The sequence below is a fragment of the Beta vulgaris genome, chromosome 5 (genome assembly GCF_026745355.1).
Source record: "Beta vulgaris subsp. vulgaris cultivar EL10 chromosome 5, EL10.2, whole genome shotgun sequence".
Lineage (NCBI taxonomy): Eukaryota > Viridiplantae > Streptophyta > Magnoliopsida > Caryophyllales > Amaranthaceae > Beta > Beta vulgaris.
Genome location: NC_079206.1, coordinates 34,891,082 through 34,907,886, shown reverse-complemented (window position 1 = coordinate 34,907,886; position 16,805 = coordinate 34,891,082). Strand labels below are relative to the sequence as shown.

At 36.7% G+C, this 16,805-nt stretch overlaps 1 protein-coding gene across 1 annotated transcript; it reads right to left on the bottom strand.

Annotated features, from left to right (window-relative positions):
• Positions 1–650: 650 nt before the first annotated feature.
• On the bottom strand, positions 651–7,562 carry LOC104908128 (protein FAR1-RELATED SEQUENCE 5-like). The gene is made up of 3 exons (XM_010697208.1): positions 7,362–7,562; positions 1,278–3,032; positions 651–1,199 (listed from the first exon to the last, which is right to left on the bottom strand). Exons 1-3 carry the CDS (start codon positions 7,560–7,562, stop codon positions 651–653), a joined length of 2,505 nt encoding a protein of 834 aa, XP_010695510.1.
• Between the last annotated feature and the right edge of the window lie 9,243 nt (positions 7,563–16,805).

The window sequence follows — 16,805 nt, the reverse complement described above, 5'->3', positions numbered from 1 at the left end:
TATGGATCGTTAGGAATCAAGTGTTAACTACTTCATCAGTGCTGACGAACATAATTATAATACAAAATTATAAAAGGTTTAATGTTTTTAAGCCTAACAGGTGGAATAACTCTTGGCTAAAAGCCTAAAACAGTATAGGATGCTCTGTAAGTTGGCTGTTTCATGTGATTTATTAGGTTAGGGATAATTTACCCTTTGTTTAATGTGAAATAATTACCCACAAGCATTACAGTCAAAAATAGTCAATGGCAGAATCAAGACAACTGTAACTTGAACCTAAGACAAATAGTTATAGTCAACATCATCTTTACTAGTTCCATTCTCCCATTCTAATTCTTTACTAGTCAGGCTCTCTACAAAAATTGTTGATTCTTAACACTGCTAACATACTCCACAATGTAAACTCATAATATTTGCTAGATGTATGTCAAGTTTGAATATATAAAATTCATGTCTTAGAGGATCAAGGTATATACCCATTGATGTACATTGAAGATATTAGTGATGTACATTGAAGCCATCTCTGATGTACGTTCAATCCATCCATCAGTATACCAGTTTTTTTATTACACTCCACTTTATCGAAGGACCGATAAACATAATAGACATCGATAAAATCATAATAGAAATGAGTTTCTAGTTACCTTAGATCATGAAGATATCTTTGACGGGCAATTTCGAAGGTCATGGTATCCAAGCTCTCCACAAGCACTACATAGCCTCTTTTTCTTTTGATGTTGCTCAATGGCTTTCTCTCTCTCTCCCTTTATCCTTTTTCCACTTCTAGTGCCACTACCCATGTTACTTGATATCTTTGGGGGTTTGATGGTTATTTCACTAGGCGCCACTGATCCAATTAGGAGCTCTATGTCTTGTGTTTTGCTATGAGTGTTGTTTGCACTCTTTTTGGCCTCCATGTCCAATCTCAAGTCCCGAAGGTTTTTAACAAGTTGAGCGAGATCTTCTTCATTTTGCTCAGCCACACTTACACAACTATAGATCTCAGACCATAACTCATTCAAAGTTTTCTTCTTGTCCACCAATCTAGTGCATTGGTCTAAAATATTTCCTTCCAAGTCAAAGATTGGCTTTTTTGTTAACATTGTAGTCCATCTGTTAAGAACATATTTATCGGGAATCATGGTTATGTTCTTTGCCTTCCATACCCAAACCATATGCCTACAAGGTAAGCCATGTCTCTGAAACATCTTGCATGAACAATTAGTTTCATAATTGGTGTTATTATACACCACCTAAAAAGTTCTTTTACGATTCACCTCATTAATCTTGGCAATTTCCAAGTCATTTTCTCTTCTGAACTCTTCAATCCCACAAGAAAAACAAGCATTATACACCTCCTCTTGAACCTGATAAAATATAGAGCAAGTAAACACCTCTGAAGCATGCTTCTCAATGAGTAAGGGTGTCTTGCATTCTGGAAATTTATTCTTGGAGTCATTGTCAAATTCAGCTCGTGAGTGTCTTTGTGAATCCATTGCAGTTTCGAAGCGCATGTAGAACTCTACAAGAGTAACATGGGGATTAGTGAAGGAGGTAAAGAAATGATTTTCACTTTCCGACCTTGAAGTTGTCTTCATGATCCCACCCAAGAATAAATCTCTAAAATAAGCAGGGATCCATAGCTTTCTTATCTTATACAACTCAATTAGCCACTCATGTGTTTCCAACTTAAACTCACCAATCAGTTTATTCCATTTTTCTTCAAATTCTAAAGGCTCCAATCCTAGGTCCCACACACATAAACGTAACTTTTCATGAAAGTCAGTTTCTTTAAGAAGATCTCGGTCCATTTTGAGCGACACCTTCTCCATTATATGCCACATGCAAAACCGATGCTCTGTTTTTTTAAACACTTTCCTCACTGCAACTTTCATCGCCGGATCTTGGTCCGTTATCAAACAAGTGGGTTCATTATTTCCCATTGCCTTCAAGAAAGTGGTAAACAACCACTCAAAGGAGCTTATGTCTTCCTTGGCAGTGAAACCGACACCAAATGTGATACATCTTCTACGGTGATCGACACCGGTAAAAGGCCCAAAGACCATATTGTACCGGTTAGTCTCATAAGTGGTATCAACGGAGACCATATCCCCAAACAAAGCATAATTTTTCCTACAAATGGGATCCGCCCAAAAAGCCTTAGTAAGACATTGCTCATCATCTACCTCAAAGTCATAAAAGAAGGCACCCCAAAGCAATTTTTTCATTTTAAAGTTGTCCACAAACATTTGAACATCAGAGCCATCAATATATGCTTTTAGATCTCTTGAGAAATTCTTGAAATCTTGCTTTGAAGCTCCGATATTGTCATATCCACCAACATTCTCTTTTAAGATTCTAAAACTTTTTGTTGGCCCAATATTCAACTTTGAATTGTCAACTACGAACTTCTTGTGCAAAATTATCATTTTTCTACCTTGTTTTTGGAATTTCCTACAACTCGGTGTGTAAAGAGGGTGGGTGTGTCCTTCATAGAAGTTTTTCACAAAATATCCACCTTCTTCCCGAATCTTAAGAACTAACTGAGCTTTACACCCCACTCTTGTCACCAACCTTTTTCTAGTAGCAAATTTTCCACCCTCCTGTTGTTGTTTGGGTTTATCCTCATTCTTCGCCTTACGCTTCTCTTTAAAACCCGCCTTATTGCATAGGCAATATTTTATTGCAACAACACCACTCTTGTTCTTGTTAGTCGTTGACTTTCGAGTGTTGAAGCCACAATGTAAAGCATAAGCATCATAGAATTTAATACCTTCTTCCAAAGTATCAAACTTCATCCCCAACACAGGTGTTAATTCATTAGAGCACAAAGGCATCCACTCCCTTGTTCCTCCTGGGGTAACAAAAGGGTGTGCTCTAGGTGTAACCCATGTAGTGGTATTGAAAGAACTAAGTACTAGAGCACTCTCAGCTGAAAAGGAAAGCATATATAATATATGAATTAAGCTTAACTTATGCAAAACAGTAGACAAGAATGCATATAGTAGCTTCATATTATTCACAACCACAACCTAGACAAAATTTTAACCAAGTGAAATAGTATCTAACCATCTAATTCATCATGAAAATATGAACACTAGTATCATCAAACTAATTATCTCATATTACTAATTTTTATTATAGCGCTAAACTAGCATAATAGTCATATAAAAGTCACAAACTATCACATAGTAGAAATCTTTAATTTGGAATTTGATAAACATTTATGATTGAAATTCTTATTCGCACATAGGAGAAAGTGAATCATTCACCTGCTACTTGTGTTGTTGGAGTATGTTGATTGGGGTCTTCCATAATCGTAGGTTGAGTTTCCATGAAATCTTCAAATTAATCTAGAAAAAGAGCACAATAATTTTAATTGAAAGACACAATAAAAAACTTAATTGAAAGGTTCATAAGAATTAATTAGATATACATAAATCACATTTCATGTTTGTGTATTATATTGCCGAAAATCCAACTTTTATATTTATAAGAAATTTAATGTACTTGTAGGTTACCGATGATGTACATATGGCAAAGACTTAATGTATATGAGTTCCAACTTAGTTAAAAGAAACTCTCTTCTTCAATGCCAAACATTCACAATAACATTCAAGCACATGGGTGAAATTAGAACTCAGGTAAAAAAAAGGTGTACTTTTCGTAACTTGTATATAATAATGTACTTATAGTTTAACACCGATGTACACGTAGTGTAGCACTGATGTACATGTAGTGTAGCACTGATGTACATGTAGTGTAGCACTGATGTACATGTAGTGTAGCAATGATGTACATGTAGTGTAGCAATGATGTATATGACCAAACTCATTTGATTGTACGCATTATGTACCCATGCAAACAAAACACAAATCATTCAAAAGAAACATACTTAGAACAAAATTTCCCAAACACTACACAACCACAACAAAAGATAATAAATCAAATTCTTCAAATCACAAACTGACATGTAAATCTCAAATTATTAAAGGTTTGTAATATGAGTCTGCTACTTGAAGGCTTGCAGCCTAAAATCATTTCCCTAAAGATGAATGAGAATTAAAGAAGCTAAACCTATTACATAGCAATATAGATTTTTTCAGTGAAATGATCATAATAGAAACAAATTAAGAAACTAACCTCTCTGTAAAAACAATACTTGGCAGCATCTCCTTGAATTCTTTCTTCAACCCCAACTCAAAATCTAATAAAATAAAATCAAATCAAACAAAATTCTTTAAAAATTGAAATAAATTATACTAATAGTGCCTACATCCCACTATTTCCAAGAGCTGTAAAGCCCAACATTATCCCAGAGAATACACATCTAATAACTACATACTCTATGCCTACATCTATGATTCAAGAGGGCTCAAAGCATGAAATTTTTTTGCATATCCATAAAAGATAAACCATATTAACCAACACATCAATATCTCATTCATCACACACGGATATACAATCTCATTATACAAACAACACTTCGAAAATACAAGCTCATCCTCACACACGAAAACAAGCTCCTTGTATTTGTGATTGTACTAACCTCTTAGTCTCCCTATTTTTTGCATCGAAAATAAGATTAATAACCAAAATAATAAATCAATCCACCAAAAATACGAACCATACATTGAATTTGTCAAGAACATAACAAAAGATACAAAATCTGACCTAAAACTAAGCAAATTACTCAATATAAAGCGAGAAAAAGAAGAATATGAACAGAAATTCCATTAATCTTCCATCACCATCAAGTATTAGTCTCTAAAAGACCCAATTTATCGATTAAAAGAAGTGAAAAACATAGCTTAAAATTAGGAAACCATGAACTCAAACAGAACGCAAGAACATCAATTTTTAAAAAATCAAATTCCATGAACTAGCTAGGTTTATACTTTGTACATGATGATGATTACTTATAGATGAATTTCGATAAGTCTTAAAAAGTACCTGATTGTAATCAATCGTAGATGATGAGAGGTATGAAATTTCGACTTTTTTCCTCAGTGAAAGTACTGTTCACGGCTTCATGCCCTCGATTGAATTGTTGCCGCTAAAATATGTGGGTTTTGTTATTACTACTGGGCAAATCGCAGCCGTTATTTTTTAATGATCTAACGGTGGTAGATTTATTCTCATATATTCTTCTATTCTCATATACCTATTAATTCTCACCGGATCCCGACTCTATACATATATATATATATATATATATATATATATATATATATATATATATATATATATATATATATATATATATATATATATATATATATGTACATAATGCATATAAAAGATAATAGACATCTAATATATGACAATAGAATGTCTCATTGAGATGTGAGGCTATAAAACTTGAAAGTCTATTCCATAGCCTTGGGATTGTTTACAAAAAGAAGTATAAAACTAATAAACTAAATCAGATCATGTTAACCATACGTACGTACAACGTAACAATAGATATATATATATATAATAGCTAACTTCCACCATATCCCTTTGTTAAAAATATTGAGTACTACATACAAAAACTAATCGTTTATAGAAATTTCTAAGGATAACTAATCCTCCACCATATCCCTTTTGTTAATACTAATCCTTTACCGTACGTCATTGAATGTAGGATATCTACGATCGGCCTTCTAAATTTGCGTCATTATTCACCTACATGCATAAATTCAAAAAATATAATTATATGTTAGTACAAAAATTTTATTCAATACAATAAAACCTCGTTGTTGAACCACATTCAATACAATAAAATCATTGTCTAAACATACAAGTTGTGATAACTGTATAAGTGTATAACATCATACTATGAACATCAGCAAAGCTTTGGCTACATATGTACAACACATCTGTGTGTACAAATTACCACTACCAACAAGAGTTCGTCGTCAATAAGGAAAAATAATCCATTGAACATTTTACACGTAGTTTCCCTCCTATTGGCGAATTATCTTTACCTCCCCTTAGTTTGGCTCCTAATTGGCAAACAAAAGAACTCCCACAGGAAGCCTGGTAAAGTTGAGTACTACAGTCTCGTATGGAGCATATAAACTAGTACAAATAGATTTCAGATACACCATATACAGTGCCCAGCCGAAGTAATAAAAATTATGGAGTTGCCAGTTCTATCATCTGGGATGGAAAGTGGTACTCAGCAATACATCAAAAAAGACAATGAAATGAGTGAAGTAGCCACTGAACCACTAAGTAGTATGTAGTCGCATCTAAGCAACCAAATAAGAAACTAATGCGTAGAATTTTTTGCAGTCATATACAGATAACAAGTTACATCAAATTAAATTCTATTATCTGTCTGACCGAATTCATCTGAAGTGAAAGGTAGAAAGCAAACCAGAAACTAAGTTCTAGTGAATTTTTATCAGTCTACCAATTATCAAGTATACAGATAATAGAATTTACGTATTTCTACAGAATAGAACTGGTTTGGTCATTTGTCATACTATTTCTATGTTACCAGTTTTATCTAAACAAGTTTCACGTAGATGATAACAAGTTTCTTGTGAAACGTAGAAATAGTAGTTACATCAAATTCTATTATCTGTCTACTGACCGAACTCCAGATGAATTTTTTGCGTGCATATGCGTAGAATTTACTTATTATGATCATCAAGTTTTCTGTTTGATTCTCTCAATTTATTTGAGGTTGGTGCTCTCTTTTAACTCCCACTCTTTTCTCCCTCACCTCCCCCCCTTTCTCCACTATCTAAACAATATAGGGAAGATGTGAAGCCTCTTACATGCCTGGCAGGAGAGTCTCAGGCTCAGGATCACTAGATTCATCACTTGGTGCTAGCTTTTATTGCAAGGGCCTTAATTTCTGTCCCTATTTGCAAGCATCTTAATTTATATGCTAGGTTTGTTACAAAGACCATTGTTGTTGAATCTTGCTAGGTTTGTATATCTTCTTTGGATCAATGTCTACACACACACCTTTCCATTAATAAGGATGATTTTTATTTTTTCTGGTAAAAAAAATTGACTTCTTAGGATTTTGGGACATACCAGTTGCTCTTTGGCACCTTAAATTGGGGATTTCTGTCAAGCTGGCTTGTTTCCTATTGAAATTACCTCACAACGCATGACAGAAGATAACGTCCAACAAGAGTTCCGGTATTGATAAAAGTAACTAGAGGGCAACATTTTCTTCATCTATGACAATTGACAAGGCTGAGTCTGCATATAAACCTCCCTGACCCCGCAATGTGGTGCAACCTCTTTAGAAGTATCAACTTAGAGAGATAAAGTTGATAAAGGCAATTATTATGGCACCGACTAACTACCATTAAACCTCTCACAAAAAATAATGTTCTAGAATGTTGTATTACCTGATGTAAAGAGTGTGTCCCAGTAGATGATTGGCCATTTGGTTCATTGGTATTATTTGGAGCACTAGATTCATCCCTTGGTGCTGGCGTGATCTGAAAATTCGGAATGACGATATTTAATTCTGGATTAGCTTCTCGAATCTGAGATAGAATCATTGATGCCACGCTCGGTGCAATCTCCTCCGCCAATTGTGTCCGCATACTTTGTATGAATTCCTGAGGAAATATGAATCCCGCGTTTGTGTTTTTTTCTTTAAACTATTCTTCGTCACACCTTTCCCATAAAGGTGTATTGCGCTTGGGATTCTTTATCACTTCAAAATAAGGATCCTTAGAGTTGCCTTCTTCATTTTGGATGGAATCTAGAGCATCCATCTCGGCCTATCCAAGTAAAGTTAATTCGTTTTATTATTACCAAGTTATTGAACATATGCATAAAGATATCAAACTTAGTAACTCACTATATTTTCTGTAGTTTCCTCATAGCTAGTGGAATATGTTTTTCCGGGAATTCTTCTCCTTGATTCTCTGTATACCTTACCTTGAGAAGGTTCTTGCTTATTGCTATCCTCCTGTTGCTATTAAAGACACATTGAAATAGAGAATCTTTGTTATCTCTTCATAGTATAGATTATTGTTTATTCTGAAGAATAACAAATCGTCAACAAAAAGGAAGTTGAAATAAAAGAGAATTAACCAGCTTATGACGTAATGATGCATACGACTTAGGACCCATGGTGTGCATATCATTTAGCAATCCACGATTGTCTTTGTTGATGTTGCTTTCTTCCTATATAAACAAAACAACCAAGCTTTTAATCATATTAGTTTCTGGACAAAGGTTAAGCGCACCGAAAAATGCATATACTACCTCAACTACTGAACAATCCCAATAGTCCAACAGATCTCTAAATTGCGATTCTGAAATTGTTTTTGGGCGATGTTCCCATCTTAAAGCATCAGTCTTATAAGCATAGTAGTGATTCTTCTTTACTCTACATTTATAACCATGCCAACTCGCATTGATGGTTTTCCACTACCCATTTTCTTCCTTCATCAGGAACTAAGTACTTCTCCTAAACAATAAATTGAAATGAAAATCTGAAATTGGTGCACAGTAGGTTATCTAAAACTGTAAAAATATAAAGATAAATGTGGGAAGACAAACCAAGATATAATCCCACATTTTGTCACGTGTGGGTAGACTAGGGAAGTGACAGTAATTTAGTGGCGCAAGCTCAGGATCCCTAGCCACTGTTCCTAAGAAGAGGCTAAACTCGTCGACAATCTCTTGTGTAGGTCCTACTGGTTGGCCAGCTGAGTTTAATATAATAACTTTGCGCTCTTTAGTTGTACGCCCATGAACCTTTGGTAACTTTGTTGGGCCTCTATGCTTCTTGTTTCTAGGAGCTATTCAACATGAGTTTGCCATATAGTGTGTTAGTAGATTTATAAATATTCAAGGGATTAAAAGAAGAAATAAGCAATTTAAACGAAAGGTGATTGAATTAGTATGTAACTTCAATTTCAGCATCTTCCTGTACTTCAAACTCATGTGCATTTTCATCTTCCGTTATCTCCAAGTCATTTGCATTTTCATTCTCATTGACTCTTGATAGTGTAGAAGGATTAGTCATGACCATATCACTTTCATTGACCATAGAAGCTTCTAAATCATTGTTTTGCTCATTGTTTTCTAATTGCTTCTTCCTAAATTCACGATATGCAGACATGGAGCCTGGTTTACAAAATGCCTTATGCTTTTGCTTTTTCTGTGACATGGGGGCATGGTGCTCTTTTTCCAATATTGGAAGCTTTTGAGGTGCTGTAGTAGCATTCCGTTGCAAAATATGCTCAGCTTTTTCACGGGCATTTCTCAAGGAGCTACTTGTCTTACGATTTTCAAGATGTTGCACTATGTCTCGGTGTTGCTTTTTACCATTTTTCTGCACAAAATCAGCCATGGATACTACTTGGGATGACGGGGAATTCCCTACTTCACCTTTCGTGCAATCCAGCTTCTTTCAATCAAAAAATATAATGAGATCTTAGCATGCATGAAAAATGGTGAAGTCACAGCAGGGGGTCTGTAGGTGGTGGGGCACATCAGGGGGTCTGTTGGGGGTGGGGCACATCAGGGGGTCTGTAGGGGGTGGGGAACATCAGGGGGTCTGTAAGGGGGTGGGGCACAACGGGGGGGTCTGTAGGGGGTGGGGCAGCAGGGGGTCTGCAGGGGGGGATGTTTGGACATCTTCATCATGGAAAGTTTTCATGATCACCTAGCATGCCTAAATAAGATGTAGAAGCCCAATGAAGAAAGAGGTTTCAGTCTTGGCTATTCAGAATAAATAAACAACAATCTGTAGAATCCCAAACGACCACTCAATGTTCTTCCCTTTACTTGCATCATGTTAGATGTACCACAAAAATTAGTAGACTTGCACAAAGTTACTTGGCCAACCCAGAGTAAAACTACTAAAATACACTAACAAGACTATTGCTGGCATCTGTATAATCTGTTCATTGACAAACAACTATCAAATAAATCACTAGAACCCTCCATTGATTCACACAACTAGATGGATCTCATAGATTCTGTCTTTTCTTAGTTCGAAGTTAGTAAGTACATAAGGATGAGCTCTTAACAGAAACACACTTTTGAACCCAATACCTGAGCGAAAGACCACATCGATTTCATTAAAAATAAGCGTCTTGGAAATAACACACAATTATACAAGTAATAATTCAATTATGGTTAGCTTTTGATACTACTGTACAAAAGGTATTACCAAGCAAACATTAAAATCTTATATCCTTTACTGTCTTGTGGATTAAAACACTTCAAGTAGGTAAGACTGCATTAACCCAAATTATCTAAAACAATCTACCAGCTTCATTAGCATGACCTTAGGATAAATAACACCTTTTCCATCTTATTACATTTATACATCACATGTACAAAGACAAAAGTCCTTTAACACTAGAGCTGAATAAATGGTAATATCATTTGGACATGAAATGAAAATTTAAGTGAGTCAAAGCTCATAAATCAACTATAATCGCCTAAATTCTACTAATATATGGACCAGTAATCCACTACATGTTTCATACAAGTGATCAGTGATGCTTTGATGAATGAGCCAAATTTATAACACATCCCTTCTAAGGATGGGAGGAGAATGAACTAGAAAGCTTAAGAATTACATGGTAATACTTCAGTGGATCGGACATCACATAAATTGTATCTGCCTATGCCACTGAACTTATTATTGTTACTACTACTAGAACAACTATGCTCTGAATTGCTACATATTATACTCTAAACAAAGATTATAGGACTCCTGTTGCAGTTTAATGTTGCCATATAAATGAAGTAGACATCAGGAGAGAAGTTTTAATCGACAAATCAAAGGTATTCCATCTCGTTAGTTCTTTATTTGTCTGCTGTTATAAAGAAGGGTGATTAGAAATTGGAACTTAGTTATATCTAGTTTAACTATTACCTAGTTTCTCATAAAGCAAAGGTATCACAAGGGTTTTTTTTCAGTTCACTAGATAATCTTGCATGAACCCGTGGCTTTTTGGGAAAGATGCCATACTTACATGTTTCTCATGTTTGACACTTGGCGGATGCTTCATCTTCACATTAGCAGTTAGCCAGCTTGTGAGAAAATAAGTTGCCTTTATTTATACACAAGTTCATTTTCCGATAAGGCTCTATTAAATCAAAGCCTCAAAGGCAAGGCAGAATAGTGTTCAAGATGAAGAGCTAAACTTACAACATTCCCTTCTCCTGAATTTCCAAAATTGTTCATTTAACATCACTGTATCCTGTTCTGATCCGTGATGTTTCGTAGTCCTGAGTCGTGACATATATGTCCAATGAGAGGATCTAAAGGTGAGTACACACCTTTCCTAGTCCAGCTAACACAATGTTGCTCTAAAGCTAGTCACTGATTTAGAGTAGATGAACAACAGAACGAGTAAAATTTCAAAAATGCAGAAAAGATAGCAGCAAAAAGGGACACGGGGAACAGACAACAAAATGCAAAATAAGGAGACAACAAACACAATTTCCTAGCAGTTTCTGACTGATACATCCAACTGCTATGTGAAGTAGGACATAAATAAATAAACAGCAATCTGGAGGGGGTTAGCAAGGTCAGGCAGGGCATGGGGGCAGCAGAGTGTTGGGGGCCGGGGGGGGGGGATGCCATTTTTTTCTAAATAATTGACATAAAAGAACAAGAGGTGGGTATCACCGAAACTTATTCTAAATAGACTTTTAACTAGAAAGGTCTAAATATAATTTATATCAATAGCTCTTTGAATAATAGACATAGGAGTTATATACTTCAAGCTATAAAATAAAGGGAAAATATCAAACCTTCGAGTTACTTTTGAACCTACTCTTTCCACGAGTGTCAGTTACATCCTCAGTATCATCACTCTCAGATTCATGTGTGAACTCATCCTCATCTGAGAATAATTCCTCATTAGACCATGTACTTACAACAGCTTCATACTTGTTCTGGAGTATTTTATTTGCGATGCTTTCTAAACCTCGAGCCTTCATTCTTTCAGCATTTGATTTCAATTTCTGTAGTAGTTCTTTCATTTCATACTCCGGCATCTGATTGTTTGTAATGGCACATTTAGTCTTCGTCCCTTTCATTTGTAAATAAAGACAAAATGCAAAAGCATATAGGTGATGAATATAAGATAAAAATCTTAATAATATGAGAATATGCATTTCAAGATAATATATAGAAGATTATGTAAAATACCATCAGATAGTTCGTAGGTATGTTTTGAACAACAAAATACCAACCCGCCTTAGTTAGATCTTCTACATAAAACACTTGATGTGCTTGAGATGCCAAAATATAGGTTCTCCTTCACAAATGATCTTGTTTTTATTAACCAAAGTAAGACCATAATGGTCTTTTTGTGAATGAAACCACACACATCGAAATAAGACAACACTAAAATGACCATGATAAGATATCTCAATGATTTCTTCTAATGAACCATGATAGATGACACCTCCCTCTATTGGATTTTGATCTTGACTACTAGCAAAGCTAGGTGTCAAAGCTGTTAAAGTGACTCCATTATTTTGAGTTACAGCATTTGCATCGCGCTTCATAGTATGAAACCTATAACCATTAACGGAGTATCCACTATACTTTATAGCAACATAATATAGCCCCTTTGCTAACCATTTGACATGGTCTGAAACAGATTCACATTGTTCAATCTTGGAATCAACCTTCTCCTTAAACCAATTCACAAAAACCTTGTTGTGGTTTTGAGCAGTTTCCCATTTCCTTTTACTTTGGCAGCTTACAGCCAACTTGTGCTCACTGTAATTAAAAGGTATCTTAATACCACAAAAAGTCATACAAAAGGAAAAAAAAAGTTAAAGACCACAATATATTCAAATATTTTACCTGATGTAGCCCTCAACTTCGTCACAATCACAATTAAATAAGACATATCAATGAGCTTGCGCCCATGTGGTGCGATCAATCATAAACCCTAACTGCTTCTTCTTTGTGGTCCTTCCCTTTCCTCTTACAGGGTGTCCAACCTTAGGAAGAAACTGTAGTGAAGGACTAAGATTCAAACCACTATTTGAAGGAGATTTCGGCCGATTTAAGTGCCTAGCGCAGAATCTAGAGGCTTCTTAGGCTAAGTAACCTTCGGCCATTGAGCCCTCGGGACGACCCTTGTTCCCAACATCAGATTTCAACTCTCAAAGATACCTCTCAATTGCATACATGCACCTTACTGCAATAGGTTCACCAAGCTTGATTTCTTCCACCAAGTGAATAGGAAGATGTACCATTATATCAAAAAAAGTAGGTGGAAAAATCCCTTCAAATCACTAGGGGAAAAAAGCAGAAGGGTTGCGCAAGAAGGGCTGCGCTTTTGAAAAAGGCGCAGCCCTATTGTTGAAGGGCTGCGCTTTTTCAAAAAAGCGCAGCCCTTCAAACAGAAGGGTAGCGCCTTTTCAAAAAAGCGCAACCCTTCAATTGGAAGGGCTGCGCTTTTTTGAAAAGCGCAGCCCTTTACCTTGAGAAGGGCTGCGCTTTTTAAAAAAGCGCAACCCTTCACCTTGATAAGGGCTGCGCTTTTTAAAAAAGCGCAACCCTTCACCTTGATAAGGGCTGCGCTTTTTAAAAAGGCGCAGCCCTTCTCAAGGTGAAGGGCTGCGCTTTTTAAAACGCGCAGCCCTTCTCAAGGTAGGGCTGCGCTTTTTACTACTAGCACAGCCCTACTAGCTGCACTTTTTTTTTCGATAACTTTTATGTACGCGCCTTACTATACTCCTTCCCACTTTCCCTCTCTCTTTCTCCCAATAGTGTTAGTGCGAAAAACCGAGTGCACCACCACCACCTTGCGAGACCTAATTTGACACACCACCACCACCCACATTGCTCCACCACTACCACCCACATTGCGCGGCCACCACTACCACCACCACCACAACATTGCGTCGGAATGGGAGTGCCTCCTACCACAATTTCGAGTACCCTTCTCTTCTCATTTCTTCTCCACCACATTGTGGGTCCGCCACCACCTTTCGCGCCACCCACATTGCGCGACCCTTCTCTTCTCTTCTCCACCATCACCACTACCCTTCTCTTCTCTTCTCTTCTCTTCTCATTTCTTCTCCACCATTTGAGTGGTTAATTAGGTATGAATTAATTTTGTTTTTAAGTTACTTTTGTTTTTCTTAATTGAATTAAATGATTAATGAGCAATGTGGGTTTTGTCAATTGTAGGAAGAAGAGGCTAAGGAAGGCAAATAAAGTCCCAAGTAGCTCTTTTCTCTTCATTGCTCGTCGTTGGTGTTAAGAGGTAACTAATAGATAGTTTAACATGTAGACAAAGTTGATAATTTATTGAATGTATATGTATTTTTTATAATGTATATATATATATATATATATATATATATATATATATATATATATATATATATATATATATATATATATATATTATTTGTTGATATGAGATTGTATGAAATCGCAATGTGATTTAGCTATATATATGAAAATATATAACTAGTTGTTTGAATCATCATCATATATGCTTAGATACCCGTTCAAGACTTACTCATTAGGAGTAAGTCTTGAATAGTCCCCGGTTTGGGACTGTTCTTGGACGTTTGATCTCACTTAGGTGGTGAATGTGTGTCTTCTTTTCAATTCTGAGGAAAATCTTGGCTTATCGTTTGCTACATTGTTCTCTGGGTACATATGTAGATAAGCAATTATCTACATTGTGTACTTGGAGAACTGTAGGGAAATGCTGCCGGATTTTCCTTAGAATTGAAAAGTTGGCATATATTCACTAGTGAGATTAGACGTCCAAGGATGGGTTAGGTTGGAGTGATAAGGACCTTTGACTGCATGCATACAATTGAACATGTAACTATCTTAGCTTGTTGTATACGTGTGTGATTTGAATATGTGAGTGTGTGTACTTTAATAATGATTGATGCATTATAATGAATGTTGTGTTTAATTATTAGAGGTGGTCTTCTTGAATGAGATGGATCGTACTTGGATGTATGGTAGTCGTGAATCGATTGAGTTTGTGAATGGGGTCTGGAATTCTGTAGAAGTGCATTAGAATATCAAACATCCTCTGGAGCAGTCGACTTTTATTGTCCTTGTTTGGATTGTAGAAATGTGAGCAAGGTTAGTAGTATACATGTGGTTAGGGAGCATGTCTTTCGCCGTGGGTTTAGGCCTCAATACCACGTATGGATTTGGCATGGTGAGCAGGGGAGGTATATGGGAAGCTCTGGAGTAAAGAATGATGTATGTGAAGAAAAAAGAAGGATGATGATGAGTTAGGGGATGAGAATTTGGATGATGAATTTGGAGATGATGAGGGATCGGGTAGACGAGATGATACACGAGGTTGAAGATCAGTCGTGTAGACGACCTCGTATTTTTGAGTCTATGTCTCAGGCTGCTGAAAAGCCGTTGTATCCAGGTTGTACAAAGTACACCAAACTTTCCGCGGTGGTAACACTGTTCAACATTAAGTCGAACGCTGGTTGGACGGACTCTAGTTTCACATCGTTGTTGGAAGTTTTAGCTGAGATGCTCCCTGATAGGAAATGAACTGCCAAAGTCGTACTATTATGCGAAGAAGCTGATGTGTCCTTTGGGTTTAGAGTACGAGCGGATACATGCTTGTCCTAACGATTGTGTGCTTTATCGTAATGAGTATGAGCATTTACATGAGTGTCCACGTTGTGGATTGTCGAGGTACAAGCGTGAAGGAGCTGGAGGTAGTGAAGGACCACCAGCCAAGGTGTTGTGGTATCTACCCATAATACCTAGATTTAAGCGCATGTTCTCAATTAAAGGAGATGCGAAGAATTTGAGGTGGCATGCAGATCGTAGGAAGAAAGACGGTCTGCTCAAGCATCCGGCTGATTCGCCTGAGTGGAAAACTATCGACAGGGTGCATAAGTCATTTGGTAATGAGGATAGGAATCTGAGGCTTGGATTATGTACGGATGGCATGAACCCTTTTGGCAATCTCAGCTCGCAGCATAGTACATGGCCAGTAGTTTTAGTGGTTTACAACTTGCCTCCTTGGTTGTGCATGAAACGCAAGTACATGATGTTGTCGCTTCTTATATCGGGGCCCAAACAACCTGGAAATGACATAGATGTATACCTTCAGCCGCTTGTTGAAGATTTACAGAAGATGTGGAACGAAGGAGTGTTAGTATTTGATGCGTATGCTAATGAGATGTTCACTCTGCGTGCCATGCTTTTTTGTACTATGAACGATTATCCAGCTTATGGGAACTTATCTGGGTATAAGACTAAAGGAAAACAACCTTGCCCGATTTGTTTAGATGACATGAAATCTACACACCTTAAGGGCTGCAAACATGTGTATATGCGCACACGAAGGCTCCTCAGCCGCGACCATCCCTATCGGTTTAAGAAGAAGGCATTCGATGGGACGGTTGAAGAAGAAGTTGCTCATAGACCATTAACTGGTACTGAAGTTTATAATCAGGTGAAGGGCATTGAAACAGTCTTTGGTAAACCTGCTAGTGAGGTTGATAGCCTACAGGATTATGGAAAAAACAGTCCATTTTTTGGAAACTCCCATATTGGAAAGATCTAAAGGTCAGACATTGTTTGGATGTCATGCACATAGAGAAGAATGTTTGTGAAGCTATTATCGCGACACTTATGAATATTCCGGGCAAGACAAAAGATGTTAAGGCGTCACGACTTTACTTGGAAAAAGAGGGGATTCGACCAGAGTTGTGGGCTCAGAAAAGGGACGGAAGGAAGAAGAAAAGAGGGGAGGAAAGGGTTGATGATGAAACTCAGAAAAGTAAAAAGGTGGAGGATTCGGAGAAGAATTATTTGCCACCAGCTTGCTACACGA